At 38.9% G+C, this 19,473-nt stretch overlaps 1 protein-coding gene across 2 annotated transcripts; it reads right to left on the bottom strand.

The window, feature by feature from the left end:
- Nucleotides 1-1,859: 1,859 nt before the first annotated feature.
- LOC107737921 (myocardin-like) lies at nucleotides 1,860-18,577 on the bottom strand. Of its 2 annotated transcripts, none has more exons than XM_016549561.1 (15): nucleotides 18,284-18,577; nucleotides 16,922-17,077; nucleotides 11,831-11,887; nucleotides 11,557-11,612; nucleotides 10,898-10,964; nucleotides 10,465-10,590; nucleotides 8,225-8,403; nucleotides 7,715-7,858; nucleotides 7,269-7,573; nucleotides 5,668-5,806; nucleotides 4,718-5,155; nucleotides 4,447-4,560; nucleotides 4,139-4,276; nucleotides 3,944-3,998; nucleotides 1,860-3,742 (listed from the first exon to the last, which is right to left on the bottom strand). In XM_016549561.1, the coding sequence occupies exons 2-15, from the start codon at nucleotides 16,974-16,976 to the stop codon at nucleotides 3,318-3,320; spliced, it is 2,298 nt and encodes a 765-aa protein (XP_016405047.1). In that variant the 5' UTR covers nucleotides 16,977-17,077; nucleotides 18,284-18,577; the 3' UTR covers nucleotides 1,860-3,317. The 2 variants fall into 2 exon arrangements, with proteins under 2 accessions (XP_016405047.1, XP_016405048.1); XM_016549562.1 differs by having other exon boundaries at nucleotides 7,715-7,855.
- Between the last annotated feature and the right edge of the window lie 896 nt (nucleotides 18,578-19,473).

Below are 19,473 nucleotides of genomic sequence, written 5' to 3'. Positions count from 1 at the left end.
CTTGTTCTTTTATTAAGCAAACTAAATAGCCTTATGTTATTTATCTTATTTACACGACAGCATGTCATTTAGGTCTCTACGTTATGGTCGCGCTCTCTGTATCACGCACAGCGGACTTCCGCCCGATGCGCGCGCGCACACACACACACACACAATTTACACGGTAGTGGTGCTATATAGCACCTTAACCACTCCAAAGAACCGCTGAAGAACCTTTTTTTTTTTAGAGTGTATTCTTACCTATAATAAATCATAATATTATCAGTCAATGCTCCTTGTAAGCTGCCACCAATTTGACATATTTGCTTTGATCAAGATGTATATTGAATTTGTCACGTTGTGTTAGGGAGCTCACACCCCGTGTCAAACATTCTGAGCGATCTAATTAACACATTCAACTAATTAAAGCACAGAGAAGCTGAAATTCTGCTTCGCAAAAGGTAACAAACATGAATAATGCATGTGAAGACCGTATTTATTAGGATCACTGAATAGTTAATCAGTTGGTGTGAATTAATATGATTGGTGTGAAGTGTTTCAAATCTATGAGAAGGTATTTTCAAAAGGGTTGCCTGATGTTTCTTTTTTTACCATCCAGCATCTTCAAAAGCCGTCCCTGCTCAGATGATTTACAGTGCAGTTTAACACTAACAATGATGCAGACAGAAAAGCAATCAAGCTCCTGCTAAGTTTTAACTATCTACAAATGTAGACTTGAAATGTTGGAAATTAAATGAATTTCACAGAGGCTCGTTTTCTTCTTCACTTGTGTTTTTTGGAAATTCTGTACAGAAGATGTGTACTATGTAGAAGATGTGTACTAGCCTACAGTATAACAATGAAAACATGGATTCTAGGAGCACAATTAGAGCTAAAATATATTTAGTATAAGTATAATTCAAGTATACTTAAATGTCATTTTAAGTATATTTCTGAGAAGTACATAAAGCCCATTTCTGAGAAGTACATAAAAAGTAGACTAAAAGTATACTTTCCTATTTTTAGTTTAAAAGAAGTATACACACTAATAGCACACTTGAATAAACTTCTTTTTCGTAAGGGCAGCCCATTTCCAGCATGAGCAAAGGTGGCTAGACTTAAACTGGGTAACAGGACTTTACTGCTGACACCACACTAGAGAAACATTATGAAATGATTCACTGAGGCAGCCAAAGGGACATTTAAAATAAAAAAGAAAGCTTAGTGATCACCATGACTGCTTAGAGTAATTTCACATAAGATGTACAAATTTTACCAAAGATATTTAATAATAAAACTTGAACAATTTCTGTGGATACTGAGTTCATCAGATATCTTAAATATGGAAGCCCGTTTCCGCCACTGAATAAAAAAATATAATTCTGTAAGTCATAATAATGAGAAACTTTCTCAAAATTATGACTTAGTATCTCGTAATAATGAGAAACTTTCTCGTAATAATGACTTAGTTTCTCGTAATAATGAGAAACTTTCTCGTAATAATGACTTCGTTTCTCATAATAATGACTTATTTTCTCATAATAATGACTTATTGTCTCATAATAATGACTTATTTTCTCATAATAATGACTTATTGTCTCATAATAATGACTTATTTTCTCATAATAATGACTTATTTTCTCATTATTACGAGAAAGTTTCTCATTATTACGAGAAACTAAGTCATTATTACGAGAAAGTTTCTCAATATAACGAGATACTAAGTCATAATTTTGAGAAAGTTTCTCATTATTATGACTTACAGAATTATATTTTTTTATTCAGTGGCGGAAACGGGCTTCCATACTTAAATGCTTCTACTGCTGGGGGAAACAAAAATGAAACAGACACAGGTGGGAAAATCAATTAAGACTTTAATTTTACTATTTTAAGTTTACTATATGACTTGTACATGAATAGTTGGCAGAGTTTTAATAAATTACTCAATAAATATATAAGTGAATATGTCAGATCAAACACTTAATATGTTTGCTTTTTGGTTGGTCATTGATTTACTTAGACGTGGCTTAAAAGAAACAATAGTTGTGTTTTGTAGGGTTACATAAAAAAACTCATTTGAGAACAAAGTCCAGCTGTACAAATGCTGTGATTCTCCAGCACCTGTCCGCATACTGAACTCAGGGCAATATATTTGATTATCAAACACATTGTCCTATTTACACATACACTTTCACATATAAGACTGGAACAGAATAAAGAGTTCATGTTTCACTTTCTTTGGACATTTAAATGTGTTGTTTTCCTGTGCCCTTTCTTGGAAGCAGTAATGTACTGCATTGTCCAGAGAAATGCATAAAAGCAATGGCCAGTCAAAAGGTCAAATGTCTGTAAACAACAATGGTAGACGATGTTATATGGGTCCCATTAGGAAAATTTAAAGAGTAGCGGTTGAAAGATAACTTCTTTAACTTTGCACAGTGTTTTCTGGCCAGGCTGATCAATCAGCTCAAATACCTTTATATTTTCTGATTTAATTACATTAGGCTTTTTTAAAACACATTCTCCTAAGGTCCCAACCTAATTTGTGGTTTCAATCCCGCTGAAGGTGCATACTGGCCTCAGACCAGCATTATTTTCTGTTGTTGGGCCAATGCTTTTGGGTTAACATCAGTGCCATGATGCACTAGTCCAGACAAAGCATAACATAACATGAAACTAAATGGAAAAATGTACACCAGTATAAACAGAAACAAGTGGATGCTTTAGGCACCTCATTTATGGTGCATTGAAATTGTAGATCCAGAACGTGCTGGCAAGCGTGTATGCACCAACACCAACACACACACACAGATAAAGCAGCCAAGAGAAGCGTGCTCACACATACAGGGAGCGCATACACTTCCCTGCAAATACACACAGATTGTTTGAAGCTCCCGCTGCTCCACACACTTGCCACATGCCGATAGTTTGTCTGGCACTGAAGCAAGAGGCAAATCAACGGAGAAACCCACTTTTTTTGTATAATATATTCTTTTTCCATTTTTAAAGCTTTTATAAAAATACAAGTCATTGCGAAAGTGTGGCATATGTGCACATGCTCTTTGTGGATCTTTCTGTATGCGTTACCAAAGCATATCTCTTTTTCCATTTCCCTCTTTCTCTCGACATTGCGTGGAGTAGAGGTTAGCAGTCAACACCAGTCAGATCTGTTTGGTCACATCAGTTGACAGAGATGAATGGATGCAAAAACAGAGGAACGAATGAAAGGATGAGGGGTCTTCTCTCGAGGGTACACGATTTGAAAGGTGGTTAATTTCCAATCATGCATCCAATTAGCCATACGCACATACAGACACACACACACTACGGCCCCTTCCTCACCATTGCTCCACCATCAGGTCGAGGACTCTGTTGATGTTCAGGTCTGAGTCAAGGCCAAAATTGTTCTCTAGAAACGGGGCGGCGGGGGGCGTCAGCGGGTGCAGGCCAGAGGTCAAGGACTCCAGCCAATCAGCAGGGTCAAAAGCAGGAACCTCTGACCTTCTTTTCCTGGACAGTGACCTAGATGGTGGAGTGGTGCAGATGGGGGGAGGAGGAAGGGGAGCTGGGGTTGAACTGAGGGGTGGAGCATTGTTAGGTGAGGGAGGAAGTTCTAAAAGAAGTGAAGAGCACAGAGGAGAGGACAGGAAGTTGTCGTCTTTTTGGCGCTTGGTGGACTGTGATTGGTCAGGCTGTGGGCCAGGGGAAGAGACTGAAAGGACGTTAGTGGCTGACTGGACATCTGTGATCAGTAAAGAGTTATCTGAAAGATAAAGACATGATTCATGGTGTTTGAAATGGTTGTCGTGTATAACCTATTAGCGAACTGTGACCAGCATAAGCATGTCAATATGTCCGGCCAACCTAAAATGTCATCTTAGTAAATTTTTTGCCATTGGTAAGCAATATATTTGCTTCCTTTGTCCTGAAAAGCTTCAGTCGCCACTAGTCAAATTTCACTCACCTGAACAACCAATAGTCTCGTCCAAAATGTCATCTATGGATTGACTGGGGTCCATCTTACATGGTGAAAGAAAAGAGTGTACAGGAAGTCAATCGCTCAGTGCTCATTGTTGATGAACAGCAATCAATACATCAGTAGCTGCATAACATAGTAATGGTCAGACAGCAGACAGCACACAAACTCAAAAACACTAACCTGCACTCTTTGAATGGCCTCCTGTAGTTCCTCTTCCAGACTCCGGACAGTAGGTGATGCTTGTGCTGGACTGGCAGTGATTTGCATGGGCAAATCAAAGTCTTGACCAATCACATCACAGAGCTGGCAGCAGTTCACCTAAGATTAGGAATAAATACAAAGAATTACTTTCTTGTATGATGTGAAATTAGTTCTTGTATTTGGCCTAATATTACCCATAGTTTCCTGAACAACAAGATAGCTTGATGCAATTTAATAATGCAGTAGTAGGTCCCCATTCTGTCTTACTAAATACTGAAAGTACATACTTTTCCATCACCAGTACAGTACGTGAAGAGCAGTTCCTGTCCACCTGTGTCTGGTTTCCCTCTGGTGCATCCTGGCTCCTGTTGCAGGAACGGATGAAGGGAACTTTCACACAGCTGGAAAAAACAGAAGGAATGAAATAGTACATTAAATACTTAAAGTACTTGTAACTAAATATATTCACCTTAAATAAAGAGAATAAAAAAGTGCCAATAATAGGAAATGCTACAAATTTCCAAATGATTCACCTCCTAGTCAAGTATTCAAACTCACCTGAGTGTCCTTTGCTCCTTCTCTGGGTCTGCTCCTCATCCTCTCTCTCATTTCCAGCTCTACACTAAGTTCATCTACTGCCTGGCCTGGCCTCCACGTAGTACCAGAGGGCATTGGAGGGGAGGATCTATGTAAGGTGGGGCTGGAGCCAGCAGAAGAAGGAGAAGTGAGGTAACTATCACTACCTAAGCTTTGCTCTACTAAACCCGAAGGGCTGATGTACACTGGAGCAGGGTTGGCGGAGGTGTCTATGCTGGTAGAGATTCGGTTGAGGCTGGCAGGGTGGGAGGGCTCCTGTGTGGCCCCTAGCTGGCAAAGCGGCGCAGGTGTTAACGGGGGACGAGGCATCTGGAAAGGACGGAGTCTCTCTAATAGTGCAGGCTTCGTGCCAGAAACTGGGAGTCCACGTTTCCGCAATTGCTGGCGAAGAACTGACACCTGAGAAGGAGAAGAAATAAATTCAATGTTCTATACAAAGCTTGTTCCTACAAACAGTTTATGAAGACCAGATAATCTAAAGCAGGGGTGTTCAAACCTACTCCTGGAATACCACTGTCCTGCAGAGTTTAGTTCCAACCCTAATCAAACACACTTGAACTAGGTAATCAAAGTGTTCAGGATTACGGTTGTGTCTGAAAGCTGAAAATTAAGGAGGTAGGAAGGCAAAAAGACATCCGAAAACAATTTATTGTGACACATCCTGTCTACTGCAATGCCTTCAGTTTTAACAGGTATTTTAATGTGCAAACACTGCCTGTGAAGTCATTGCCTGATAGGGCAGCGAGGCAACAAGTCAGTTGCCTAAGCTTTCGGATGTAGCCTACTTAAAAGTAACAGGCAGGTGTATTGGAGCAGGGTTGCAATTGAAGTCAGCAGGAAAGTAACCCTCCAAGAGCAGGATTGGACACCCCTGATCTAGAGTGAGTTATCTTAACCAAAAAGATTCTTACCGTTAAGTCATCAAGGTTTAAGGGAAGTAACTCTGCCTGGTGGGTGGGACTTGTATCAGGAGTAGAGGGGTTTGTTGATGGTGTTCCAGACTGAGGGGAACTTTGAGGTGTAGTTCCAGAAATCTTCATATGGTTCTCACTATTGTTTGGATGTATAATATAGGTATATAAATAAGTCTTTCGGGATGGCACTATCTTGAAGTAGATTTTTACCATTCAGATCACAGAGTAGCATCTCTTAAAGGGTTAGTTTCAAACCCATAAGACCTTCGTTCATCTTCTGAACACAAATTAAGATATTTTTGATGGAATCTGAGAGCTGTCTGACTCTCCCATAGATAGCAATACAACTGAAATGTTCCCAAGTCCAGAAACGTAGCAAGGAGATCTGTAAAATAATCCATGTGACATCAGGGGTTCAACCGTAAAGGTTTTACGGGTTTGAAACGACATGAGGGTGAGTAATTAATGACAGAATTTTCATTTTTGGGTGAACTATCCCTTTAAGCCAGGTTTGCACTGTACAATTTTAGCTATGATTTTGCTGTCTGGGATCAATTTCAAGGATTGCAAAAGATTTATCATCTTAGCGTAAAACCATCAGTCTTTCATCATATAGGACTGGATTACGCTACACAATTGTAACCCTGACTTTTGCCCCGATTTGTAGTTGAGGCAAGTCTGTGCTAGATGCCTCGAATCAGAACCAGCCTGGAAATTTTGGGAGCTCAAATTTGATTTCATGTTGTGTATGATGGTTACAGACCCTGATATTTTACAGTCAGACTATGATGCCATCTAGTCAGTGGATATTAAACATGTTGGAGGGTTTGATGCTCCCGAGAAAGACTTTTAGCAGTACTCACTTTCAACTCCTGTTGCAGTCTATTGAGGCCATACTGACCACCTCTACCCACCCAGGACCACATCCAAATGAGCTTGGCTTGTATTTTTCATAACCCAGAGCACAGAGTTGCACCATCAACTAGCCAGCTCCTGTACATCCTTGTTTGTTCACACCTGATGTGCATCTACTAGCACTGGGAAGGCATGTGTTTTAGTGTGAGGCTGTTGTGGTTGGAACAACTTGTGTAATCTTCAGACTTTAGCCTAGATTTTTTTGCTGTAATCATTTACAAAGTTGGCAAGTGATGCATAATATTTTAAAATCTGTTCTGATCATAAAAGTGTAGTGTAATCACGCTATTTGTGTGATGTTCACTGACAGCCGTGTAAACCTTTGTGATAAATCTCTGCCTCCTCTATTGTGACTGTTGTTGAACTGTCAACAGTTCTCTTGGCTGCAATGTTATTTATTCACAGTACCATGTGCTCCCTATGTAAGGAGTACACAGCCCACGTAGGGCACAAACTATCAATGGGGCACTATCTCGTCTACCTGGGGGCACCAAGGGATCAACCGATATATTTTTGAGTGACATAATAGAATGATGTTGCACAGTGTGCCATGGCTTTTACTTAAGATGTCACTATGATAATATTCTACAATCTGAAAACCGTAAAAATTGTACACATGGACCCATGGATATTTAGTTGTATAAATCATGATTATTTCATCAGTGCTTTGTTTGAAGGCTTACCTGTTTGTCACAGGTAGCTGTTGTTGCTGGTTAAGAATTTGTAGTTGTAAGAACACCTGCTGTTGTTGCAAGAGGTGGGAGTAAGAGGAATCAGTGGGTGGAGCCTGACTGCTATTATGCTTTTGTGAAGCACTTCCAGCTCCGCTTCCAGTCCCAGTCCTTTGATCTGGGGGAATGTACTGATGGTATTTCAACTTCCTCATTTTAGGTTTTGAATCGCGAGGCTTTCGTGGCCGTGGAGGGCGGGATGAAGTTAAGGGCCCACCCAGAATGGAATGAGAAGGTGCAGCTGATGGCTGTGCTGTCTTGAGGCATACAAAGAAAGAATGTGAGCAATATAATTTGGAAAAAGGACATGAGCAAGTGGATGAGAGAAATACTAAAGAATGAAATTGGGGCAAGGAGTTAAACAAATCATTAATTCAAATCTCTGTGTGAGTGCATACCTTTGGCAGCGGTGGTGGTGTCTGGGAGGGCATGTACATCCCTTTGGGTCTCCCAGTTGTTGATATGGAGTTTGACCCCATTACTGTCATGGTCATTGGTTGGCTGATGCACTCGGTTGCCGGGAGCAACGCCAATCTGCACTGCTTTGAAAAGTTGATAGTGGTGAAAATTCTAAACAACCATCTTCCAGCGTTTTAACCTGAATATAAAGGTGTAATATGTAATTTCTGCACCACTAGTAGGACGAAAAAAAATATTCCAAGCACTGCAAAGAGCTGGTACCCATTCTCATATCATTGGTCGACCCAGTGCTGCTATGTTTGGCTGGTAGCAATGCTTATATAAACAGAAAAATATTTAGATAATACCACATTGCTCACAAAACTGCTCACTTCTCTTTTAAACTGAGGAAAAGGATACAAGGCAAAAAGTACATTGTCAGTTAATTTAGTCTAATGTTGTGTAGGTGTTTTATGACTTATTGTGTAGGTGTTTTATGACTCTTATACCTGTACACTGTTTGGGCTGATGGGCGTAGCAACAGATGACGCATCACTCAGCGATTGGTCACCTCCTTGCCCAGGTGATGATGATAAGCCAGGAGATTGGTGCATCCCGAGTTGCTCGGGAGATGCAGAGGCAGAAGAGGAGTTGTCATCTTCAAAGACATCTGATGGCAATGAAGCAGCTGAGGCAAAGGAAATGTGAGCAAATGTAAGCTTTTCTGAACAATTCTCTGTATAAGTTAAATGCTGCTATATGTGGAAATGTGCAGCTGTAATATAATGTTTGTTTACACATCTATACCTTGTGAGAATTATTAATTTATAAGTTGGAGAGTTGACAGGAAGCAAAGTGGGAGAAAGAGAGGGGTGGAGATTGGAAATGTCCACACACCGGGATTCGAACTTGGGTCACCCAAAGAACAACCACACTGCATGCCGGAACACTGCTGACATGGCTATCAGCTCCAATGACATGGCTATCAGCTCCAACATGCTCTCATACTAGGTTGTTCGAAAAACACATTATTTTTCACATATTTTACATTATTACAACACCTCTCTCCCCAGTCTGGCATGAATGGCTCGAATAGTTCCTGTATCAAATGAAGGCCCGCCTTCTGAAATACGAAATGTGCTAGTATAAAGCAGGTTTTGCACAAAAGTTGCTCCTGAAGGATGGAGCAGTGCCAACTGTTCATGACGTTATGCCATCTAGAAGAAGTATGGCACCATGAGACCAGCTATGTTGTTATTTTTATAGCGCCGTGCTCCCAGTCTGTGTAATTCATAAATAATCTGGCAGGGTGCAGAATTCGGCACGACACCGGTTCGAACATTTAAGGCTGAACACCGCTACTAGCAGTTTCTGACATTTTCAATGCATGAGAGAGTGTTTTGTTATTGCTGGCATGATGCCGGTGCGCGGGCTCTAGAAACTCCACCCTCTTCTGGAAGGGGAGGCGGGAGTACCAGCTCGTTTTCATTTAAAGGGACAAACACAAAAAACAGCGCGTTTTGGCTCATACCCTAAAAATGGCAATTTCAACAAGCTATAAAAAATTATCGCCGTGCTCCCAGTCTGTGTAATTCATAAATAATCTGGCAGGGTGCAGAATTCGGCACGACACCGGTTCGAACATTTAAGGCTGAACACCGCTACTAGCAGTTTCTGACATTTTCAATGCATGAGAGAGTGTTTTGTTATTGCTGGCATGATGCCGGTGCGCGAGCTCTAGAAACTCCACCCTCTTCTGAAAGGGGAGGCGGGAGCACCAGCTCATTTGCATTTAAAGGGACAAACACAAAAACGGCGCGTTTTGGCTCATACTCTAAAAATGGCAATTTCAAAAGCTATAAAAAATTATCTGTAGGGTATTTTGAGCTAAAACCTCACATACACACTCTGGGGACATCAGAGACTTATTTTACATCTTGTAAAAAGGGGCATAATAGGTCACCTTTAAAAAAGTGAAAAAGAATAATAGGACCCCTTTAATGCACTAGGTACACTAAGGTAGTATAACCATATAAAAGTGGAAAAATAATTGATACCTCACCTCTAACAGCAATGCACAATATGCATTACAATTACATTTGATAAAATATATATATATTAATTGTTTTAACAACGGATGTTGCCTTTAATTCTGTGCTGCGTGATTTCTAAAAAAATATGTTTGGAATCTTTTAAGCTGACTGGATCTGATCAAGGACAATATCATGAATAAAATGAAAAGTATGCCCGTTTAATAAAGTCTGTCTAGGAGTGAATTCCTTTGGCTAAAAAAAAAACTTTTAATTGCTCTTTTATTTATTTTATGATTAGAAGTCCTATAAAATTGCTTTATGATGTGTGCCATCTGAACTATGTCATTATGACCGTTAAATTATGATACATATATGTTACATATAATAATACATCTATGTCTTTATGGCTGTTTGTTATTGTTCATTTACCTCTTTCTGGTGTCTTTACTGTATATGCACATATTTACTATGTCATCCACTCAAATGGCTGAACTCAATAATTGTGTAAATGTACAATATTTAGTTTTCTGTCTTTAAAAAGCAACTGTGTTAACATGTTAACCATGTTACAATTACAATAAATTATATGACCCTAATTAAATGTTAGTGCAATACTATAATATACGCGTACGTGTTTGTCTGTGTATATAAAATATTTAGCTTGAGTTTATGCTCAGTTTGTGAGGCATCTTTTTCAGTTATTTTCAATGACTCACTGTTCTCTAGAGGCAGAATATGCCTCTGCAGGACTTCAAGTGGTCCAGGCTGACTCTGGATTTTCTCACTCAGATCCTCAACCAGACGGGCTTTCTTTTGCCTGTGAGCTCTGCTATAACTCCTGTCTGTGAGCGAGAGACATATGGAAAGAGAAAGTGAGAACAAGAAATGAGAATCAGAGAGCGAACAAAATGAATAGTGAAAGATGGGGAATGTGAATGGCAGATCAATTGCTCTGCTTTATAATAAGAGAGGAGAAGAGGAGGAATATTTTAAAGGCAGATATGAATGATTTTTCACAAAAGAATTTGTTGCAGGGGTAATCCAATTCAGACATTCAGAATGCTACTGATAATAAGTGCATGAATGACTTGCAAACATGAAGAGCTGTTTGATGAATGGGGACTGATGGATGTGTGAATGGTGTATCACCTGGTGCAGTTTGAGCAGTCAGACCACTAGGGGGCGACTTCTGAGTGGCACCATCTTCAGTCTGACGCTGCATTGAGAAACAGCCAGTCAAATCACCATCAACAAATACTGTAAACCTTTATTTCCCCAATAGTTACTGAAATATAGCACAGTGGTGAAGATGCTAAAAAGAACTAATTGTTTGCTCTGGATGGTAACATTCTCCTGTAAGACTACATTTTTCCCTCCTGACAGTAATTATCTTGAACCAGCTGCTGTTTACTGTCTTACTAAACATAATTAACTGTGCTAACAGTGTTTCACGATTAATACTAATAGTTTGCAACAGTAACTAGACATGTAATTACAAACATTAAATTATGCTAAAGAGGTTAAAGACAAAATCATGTCAGTTATCAGACTGTTTTGGCATCAGTAGGTAGTTTGCTTATCTACACTGGCACCCTGTTTCACGTCAGTCTGTTTTCATATAAACCAAAGGCACACACATACTGTAACTGGAGTGTGTCAAGCGTGGAAACTATTAGATCCAACCATGGTATGTTTTAGTTTGGAACTTCTCCCTCAAATAAATTTTGTTTCATGGAGCCACTTATTTTACTTTTGGTTGCTGCTAGCTCTATATTTTACTCCTAAGACATAGATAAATAATGGCTCACCAAACCACTGCTGACTTCTTTCTCCCCAACTTTATCAGGGACAGAGGCATTTGTACCTATTGAGAACAGAGAATGAACAAAAAGGTGGAGAAAACCTGTTACAAAGCTAATATTTTGAAATGCATAAAGAGAGCCGGTTTCAAAGTCCAGCCGGTTTGAAATGTGTGAAACAAATATATTATGATTTTCCTGTCCCATAAGGGGGAATTTCATAGACTTCCTGGGGGCTTAGCACAATCAAAATAAACACACACACACAGAGAGAGAGACTCACCAGACTCTGCATTAAGTTCATTCTGCTGTCTGCGGTTCTGTATTCTCAACTGCAGAACTGAAAAATATAGTATATTTATTATTATGCAATAAAAACTATATTAACAATACTTTATTTAATATACACAGTCTTTGTATTGAAGAAAACTCTAAAGCCTGAGTTTCCCACCTTAAGAAAAGTGCAGGTTATCTCTGTGAATTATATAGCTTAATTTATATCTGTAAGCCCAGCATATTACAAGTAAACTGCACCACTCAGATGATCATAAATGAGTTAGATATGAATTAGGCACTGCAGACATACATTGTTCACTAACCTAGTCAAACACTGTTTGTGGCACTTATAAAAGAAATTCTATACTTCTTCACAAACAAACACATGCTTGAACCAGCAGGTGAATTACAGCTAGGTCAGAGGTGGGAGGAGTCATGAGGTATGGTGGCTTGTCCCGTGATGCATCTCTGTGCTGAGTTTTGAGATCTGAGAGTGGACGTGAGAGGAAGGGGGGTAACTATTTATCCCTCTGAATGTCTATTTCTGTCGCCTTCCCATCCCCCATCCAGCTGTCCCGCTCTCTCTCCCTCTCTCTCTCTCTCTCTCTCTCTCTCTCCGTCTTTCACCCCCTGTCTCGCTGTCAGTCATGCTAAGTAAATTCTTCCTGATTTTACTTCACTCTGGAAGAGAATGACATGCTGAGTGGCATCAAGCCAAATCAGGTTGGAATACTGGGATTAAAAATTTTGTCATGGCAGCTTATAGTAATGACTATGACTGGTGTGCTCTGATCACATAATGGCATTGATGCATAATGATAGTTCAAGTTTTATGATACTCTACTAACTGTACCACCTGTTATATTACTATTAAAATGCCTGAAAATCAATACATAATGAAAACAACCAAATGTATAATTCAACTTTTCAATTAAATTAGTTTTGTATTTCTTATATCTCTTGCTGTTCTAGTTTGTACTATTCTGGACAATGTTTGAAACTTTTATTGCTTGCAAGTTGCACTTCTCGTGTTACTTCCCTCATGATGAATCATGCATATTCCCAGAAATATCCTAATATTTTAATGTTTTCTAATTCACTGTATAATTTCACAAAATTGTATTTGAGTTTTAGGATTTCCAAACATGTACAACAAAGAACAGTTATTGTCAAATTACTCAGCATATTATGACACTGATTATGTGAACTGCTTTGTACAGATGGTCAGATGTTCTTCCGACGCTCAAGATGCTCTTGGGCTCATTCTCAAATTATGCTGGCGAACATGATCATTACGATTTACACTAAAATATTTCTAAACGCAAGAAGGACAAACCAAATACTAAGACATTCTGAAATTCAATTCAGCTTTTCACTCAAACCATTAACTGTTATCAGTATTTGATCCCAACATTTTAATACTGAGTAAAGCCATTGTGGGCAGGAATGAAAGCATTAATAAGTAATTTGGGGTAAGTATGTACTACCCTAGTATCCTAGTTTAAGTCCTAACATCTTTCAGCAGTTCCTTTTGCAGTATTTCTCTGCATTAAGCAGCCCTCCTGTTGTGGTTGACTGGAGCACTTTTACTCTGTTCTCAGGTACTGAACTCTTGACTGTTGGCTTCTCTGTGGCTTGTCTAGTATCCTTTTTGTTTGTGCAGAAAGTTTAGAGGTTGACCTTTTCTAAGCAGAGTCTGGGCGGTTTAATGAAGTCTGATAATTGAGCCAAAAGAGCCCCCTGAGACATCCACACTTGGATATGGTTTTGTACCCTTTTCCTAATTTATGCATTTGTTTTACATTATCACTGACATCTTTGAAATGTTCTTGACTCTTCATTTTTACTGCTTGCCTTTCTTTTCCATTTAGACCCGAAAGACGAAATAACTCAAATCTGCTATAAAGCTGCCACAGAGACCAGGTTATTTCTCAGGACAGCTATTTCACTGATATCTTTCAGATTAGTAGGAATATTTTAAGTGTGATATTAAAAAATGAACAAACAATCAAATCAAATTAAAAATTACATCTAATTTTAAAAACAAGCTTCAGTGTTTCGAAATAAAAACAACTGAGGGCAAGATTTCAGTATATACCTTTTTATATATACTTCATTATTTAAGTATATTAAACATGTGGCTCTCTGAAATCTGATTTTCTAAAAATTCTTCTAAAAAAATGCTGGTCATTATAAAAATATGAATCTCTTCAGATTAATACAAGATCACCACTCCATAGCTGATCTTGCTAAAATCAACCCAAGATGAAAAACTATAATCAATTGCCTGGTAGACTGTAAAGAAATAATGAAAAAAGACATTATTGTTGGATATATAATAATTTAAATGTCAATTTCATAAACATAGATTTATAAATATAAATACTGGCAAATTACCTTATGTTCATCCTCAAACTATAAATCAGCAAAATAAGACATTTTCTAATTACTTCAGTTTTGTTCATGCTCATGAATTGTTAGGGCATTAAGACTATAATTTGAATAGCCCAAATTAAATAAATGACCTTTAAATTTTGTTAGAAATAAACGTTCTTACATTGTTTTCCAAACTCTGTTTTATACATTTACCCTTGGTTTTACACCATGGATCAGGTTTTTTCAAATAGGCAGCTGTCTTTCTCACAACACAACACAACATATCCAAGGTCACAGCTGATTTAAGGGTCAGTACCAGAGCAGAACGGGGTTTTGATTGCATTACATTCTCCTTGCTTTCCATAGATGTGATCTTCCTTTTAAAAATGACAGTCCCTTTTTGAATACTAGCTAAACTGTTTAAAAAGTGTCAATTCAATGCATTTTTGACGGCAGTCTTGTTATTACCAAAGAGTGCTGCTAGACATTTGTCTGAGAATCTTGCCAGCAGGATGTTTATAGGGAACCCAAGAAGAGAGGGCACCGCTTTTGAAGGTGTTCCAACCACAGATGGGAACCAACAAAGACAATCTGTCCACTGTCCACATGTCCTTCAGGGAAGACCATACTGCTGGCCACATTTGTACAATACGGGGAAGTACGAGAGATCATGGAATCTCATGAAGATGGGCTGGTCGGTAAAATTTTGAGGTCCATATCATATCAGCCATTCAGAATTCATTTGAGAAAGCTTTTATATTCCAATGATAATGAACTGAAATTATGATACTGTTGTACAGAAAATGGTTTGTCAAGCTAAACTCAATGATTGCTTGAAAGCATTGTGTTACATCTCAGCTCTGTTGAAGTATGTGTATGTATTTGAGTGTGTCTGTGCAGGAGAAGGTGTGGCCTGCACTCAAGCCAGCAGAGATCCTGATTGGTCTGCTCCTGATTGGTCTCGTCCTGGTTCCAGTGAAAAGGACCTCCCCAAACATTCTAGGAGGCCTAATGCGTGCCATTTGTTTTGCTTTGTCTTGGGTTCCTCTGTGATTGTGTGTGCTTTGAGAAACTTGCTCTTGTTTTAGTTGATTTCCAATTGTTATTTGTAAATATGTAGTTTAAGGGAAGTAGGGAGTGTGACGCCATTTCTTTTATATTGTTTGTTCTATGTTTTGTGTTAAGGGAGTTAGGGAAGTTGTGTTGTATTTTTTTTCTCTGTTTTATTTTGGTTAGAGAATTTAAAGGGTATACTAAATTTAGTTATTTTTGTTTGTTATTTTGGCCTTGTCCACTCCTAAATTTGTCCCCTTTGTTACTCATTTTCATTATAAGTTATTTGTATTTATTAAGTATTTGTTAATAAATCTATTCTTTGTTTGATAATATCTTGGGAGTGAGCGCACGTTTCATTTATGCTATGACTGGCCCTAGACGGTCGTAACATAAATTTGGGGCTCGTCCACCAGCTCAAGCTTTCTCCGGTTTGTACAACCAAATTCAATACACTGTAAACAAATTGACTATTCGATCTAATGAAATTTGCCTTGTTTCTTATCGTTTTCCTTGGGGAATTTACTTTAAGGGGAGGGGATTTTGGCAGAGGTTTTGATGTCTTCTAAATTAGATTTGGAGACTGTGAAAGTTCAAAGTCTTTGAAGGTGTGTTGACCACTGTTGGGGAAAGTTACTTTTAAAAGTAATGTATTACAATATTGTGCTACTCCATAAAAAATAACATTGCATTACTATAACTGCATTTTATGGAAAGTAATGCATTACATCAAGTGTAGCGTTAGTTCTGACAGGTCACGTTAGTCAAGCTCGCATCAGCTGATCCACATCTACCTATAGGGATACGACACCTACCACAGCATCCATATATAATGTCCTTCATTATTATCAGCAGCTTTCGCGTTGCTCAATAGCTAATTACCCCCTCCATCCCCAACTCCTCTCATCCAGTCAGGATTCGGCCTTCTGATTCCCCTTTGAATCAGACTCATTTCTAAAATGTGTACGTTAAATTATTGAACATTAATGATTGGTTCTGTTCTGTTTACCCTGGGGGATGATCGCTGCTCTCCCTGCTCTTATCCATGCTAGGCTGCATGGATGCGCAGGGAGTTCTTGCCCAGAACAGAACCATACCGCCAATCCAAACTGTATGCTAATTGTCAATCATCTTTGACGATAGTGGTCCTGACAGAAATTACTTTTACATTACTTTTTGTCACCTTAGCTGGGCTTGCTTATTTATTTTTAATAACAAAAAACCCAAAAGTTATATTTTTGGCAACTGTAAAGGCCCTTTCACACCAAAAGTGAAATTAATAAGCCTTAGCCTGAAAGAAGTCCCTCAGCCTCTGCACCTCACTCCCAATTTCTCTCAACACAGGGACAGGAGAGGTGTCAGCGACTAATTGGGAAAACTTGCATTACTCATTTGAAAAAGTAACTCTCGTAAATATATAAAGTAATGTGTTACTTTACTAGTTACTTAAAAAAGTTCAAGCAAGCCCATCCTCATTTTATGCCAGCTGCTCTGTAAGACCAGCTACATTCATCTGGGTTTCCAGCTCTGCAAAGATTTTCAAATCAAAACAGCCATTAGGAGCTGCTCATCAGACCTCACATCACCAACCAGAGCGGACAGACAGCTTCACATGTGGGCTTTCAAAACCAGCTTGAATACAGTCTTGTGATCCTTCCTTTGTTCTTACCTGAGCGAAACTTATTGCGTATGAGCAGTGACCTCTCAGATGCCAGCAAGGTCATAATGGAGAGACAGCCGGGGAAGAAGGGGTGGGGGCTTTAAAGATACGTCTTCCTCCCGCAGGGCAGATACTTATGATGATTTCTTACACCCTTTCCTCTCCCTGAAGAAAAAGAAAACAAAGGATAGTCACAGCAGGCCTGAACGTATCCTAGTTGCCATCAAGAGAGCGAGGGAAAAACACAGGAACACAAGCAACTGGTGTAGTCTGTGTATGACTGACAGAAACAGGAGGAATCAGAAGATAACACTATTCTGCTATTCTAAGAGACCGTAAACAGCATCACTTAATAAAACACAACAGATGTCCTTCTTTCTATGTAATGAATATTGATTAGAGCTTTCTAGATTCAAAAAGGAAGCATTCATTCTAGCCTTCTGAAGCCATATGTTTTTTACAGTTTAAGCAAGAAACAGAACGTTTTTGAAGCTGTTAATCAAGAAAATGACATCCACCCTAGCAGTCCATGGCACGTTTATGAAAGAAGTACAGATTTGTAAACAAATTCTTTTGAGCCAGATTAATTCACAATGATTTGTTCATGAATGAGAGTTCACTGATTTGCAGCGATTAACATCTCAGTGGATTGAATAATATCCCTTTTCAGTCAGTTCCTCAAACAAAGCTATCATATGCCTTCAGAAGACTTGAAATATAGTGCAAAGGACTTCTATGGAGCTTTCAGACCCTTTTTTGAAGTTTTAAAGGGTTAGTTCCCAAAAATGAAAATTCTCCCTCATGATTTCCCATATGCACAAGAGTTCACCTAATTCATATACGGATTACATTTACAGTGCCTTTATGAGCCCTTGAAAGCTTCAATCACCGTTCACTTAAAGAAAGAGTGACTAGTACATTAAAAATACAATTTCTCTTTTAGTGTTCCACAGAAGAAAGTAAGTCATACAGGTTTGAACGACATGAGGGTGAGTAAAGTTTTCATTTTTGGATGAACTGTCTTTTTAAACTATTCCAATGGGAGGGATTTTTGCTCAACTAGCCAAGGATAAAATGACCTGTTGGAGCAGAAGAGTGTGAGTGCATGTACAGAGGCTTGAGTTACAGAAATAATTGGTTTTATTTATGTGCCCTAGAGCTGGATTTCAAGTTTATTATTTCACTGTACATCTCTCTTCAGTGATAATCAGAACTGCACTACCCACTGACTTCAATAAATTGGCCTTAGATGAAGATCACAAAAACTTATAGTCTTTACAGACACAAGCACCCAGATGCCTTCACAAAAGAACATATATATTCACAAATAAATGTATAAACACAATAGGATGAATGGAAATGAATACTCACAGTCAGACTGAACTCCCCCGAGTTTTGTCAGAGTGGTGTTGAACAGATATTAAAAGTGGAGAGAGAGAGAGATTCTTGTTATTGAGGTGGAGAACAAGGGCAGAACTTGAGGCACGTTAAATCGAGGCAATGCTCAATGACAAGGTTGTTCCTTATCTTCTTGTTTGCCTTGTCTGCCTGTTTGTTCATTCCCTTCCACAGGTAAATCTAGGGAGAAAAGGGCCCTCTGTTTCTTCCTCTTTTCTTCCACGCAGAATTCACCCTGTACACCTCGTTCTCTCTCTCTCTACCCCCACACCGAGGGGTTGAGCCAACTGTGTTGGGCTATCAAAAGAGCACCCTGACGCTCTGCCCCTGCCCCCTCAAAACCCTCTCTCTCACACACACACACACACACACACAAACACACACACACGCACATGTCTGCTGATAGATTCATTGGGGGTTGACACTACTGGGTGGGTAACTTGCGGTGTTCCCTATCTCCTCTTTCTCTCACAAGGGGTGACAAGGCCAGACCTTCCTCTACAGGTATACAAAGGAGCTTGTAAAAGCTGGTGACCTTCAGCGGCACATTATATACTGTATAAAAGCTACAAAGAGATGTAGAACGCTGCTGGATCAGAAAGAGATGGGGAGAAAGGAACTGTGTTTCACTGCCTTCAATTTTACATTTTTACTTTATTTTTTTATTAAGTCTTTTATTGGGAAGGCTTTTTGAATTGTGTTTGAAATGCGTTTATTTTATTAAGGTGAGGGACAGAATGTATTAGCACAGAACAGAAAATATTTCCTATGTATTCATGAAAAAAATGAATATATAATGTTGGCAGGGATGCAGACATGAGGTCTTAAAGGGACAGTTAACCCAAAAATTTTAATTCTGTCATTCTCTCACTCTTATGTCATTCCAAATCTTTATGATTTTCTTTTTTTTTTTTTAAAGGGGTCATATGATGCTGCTAAAAAGAACATTATTTTGTGTATTTGGTGTAATGAAATGTGTTTATGCGGTTTAAGGTTAAAAAAACACATTATTTTCCACATACTGTACATTATTGTTTCTCCTCTATGCCCTGCCTTTCTGAAACGCGTAGATTTTTACAAAGCTCATCGGTCTGAAAAAAGCGAGGTGTGCTGTGATTGGCCAACTATACAGTGCCTAGTGATTGGACGAATACCTCAAGCGT

This window comes from Sinocyclocheilus rhinocerous, unplaced genomic scaffold, assembly GCF_001515625.1.
Source record: "Sinocyclocheilus rhinocerous isolate Xijiao unplaced genomic scaffold, SAMN03320098_v1.1 scaffold4662, whole genome shotgun sequence".
NCBI classification, from domain to species: Eukaryota; Metazoa; Chordata; class Actinopteri; order Cypriniformes; family Cyprinidae; genus Sinocyclocheilus; species Sinocyclocheilus rhinocerous.
This window is presented reverse-complemented; position numbering and strand designations above follow the sequence as displayed.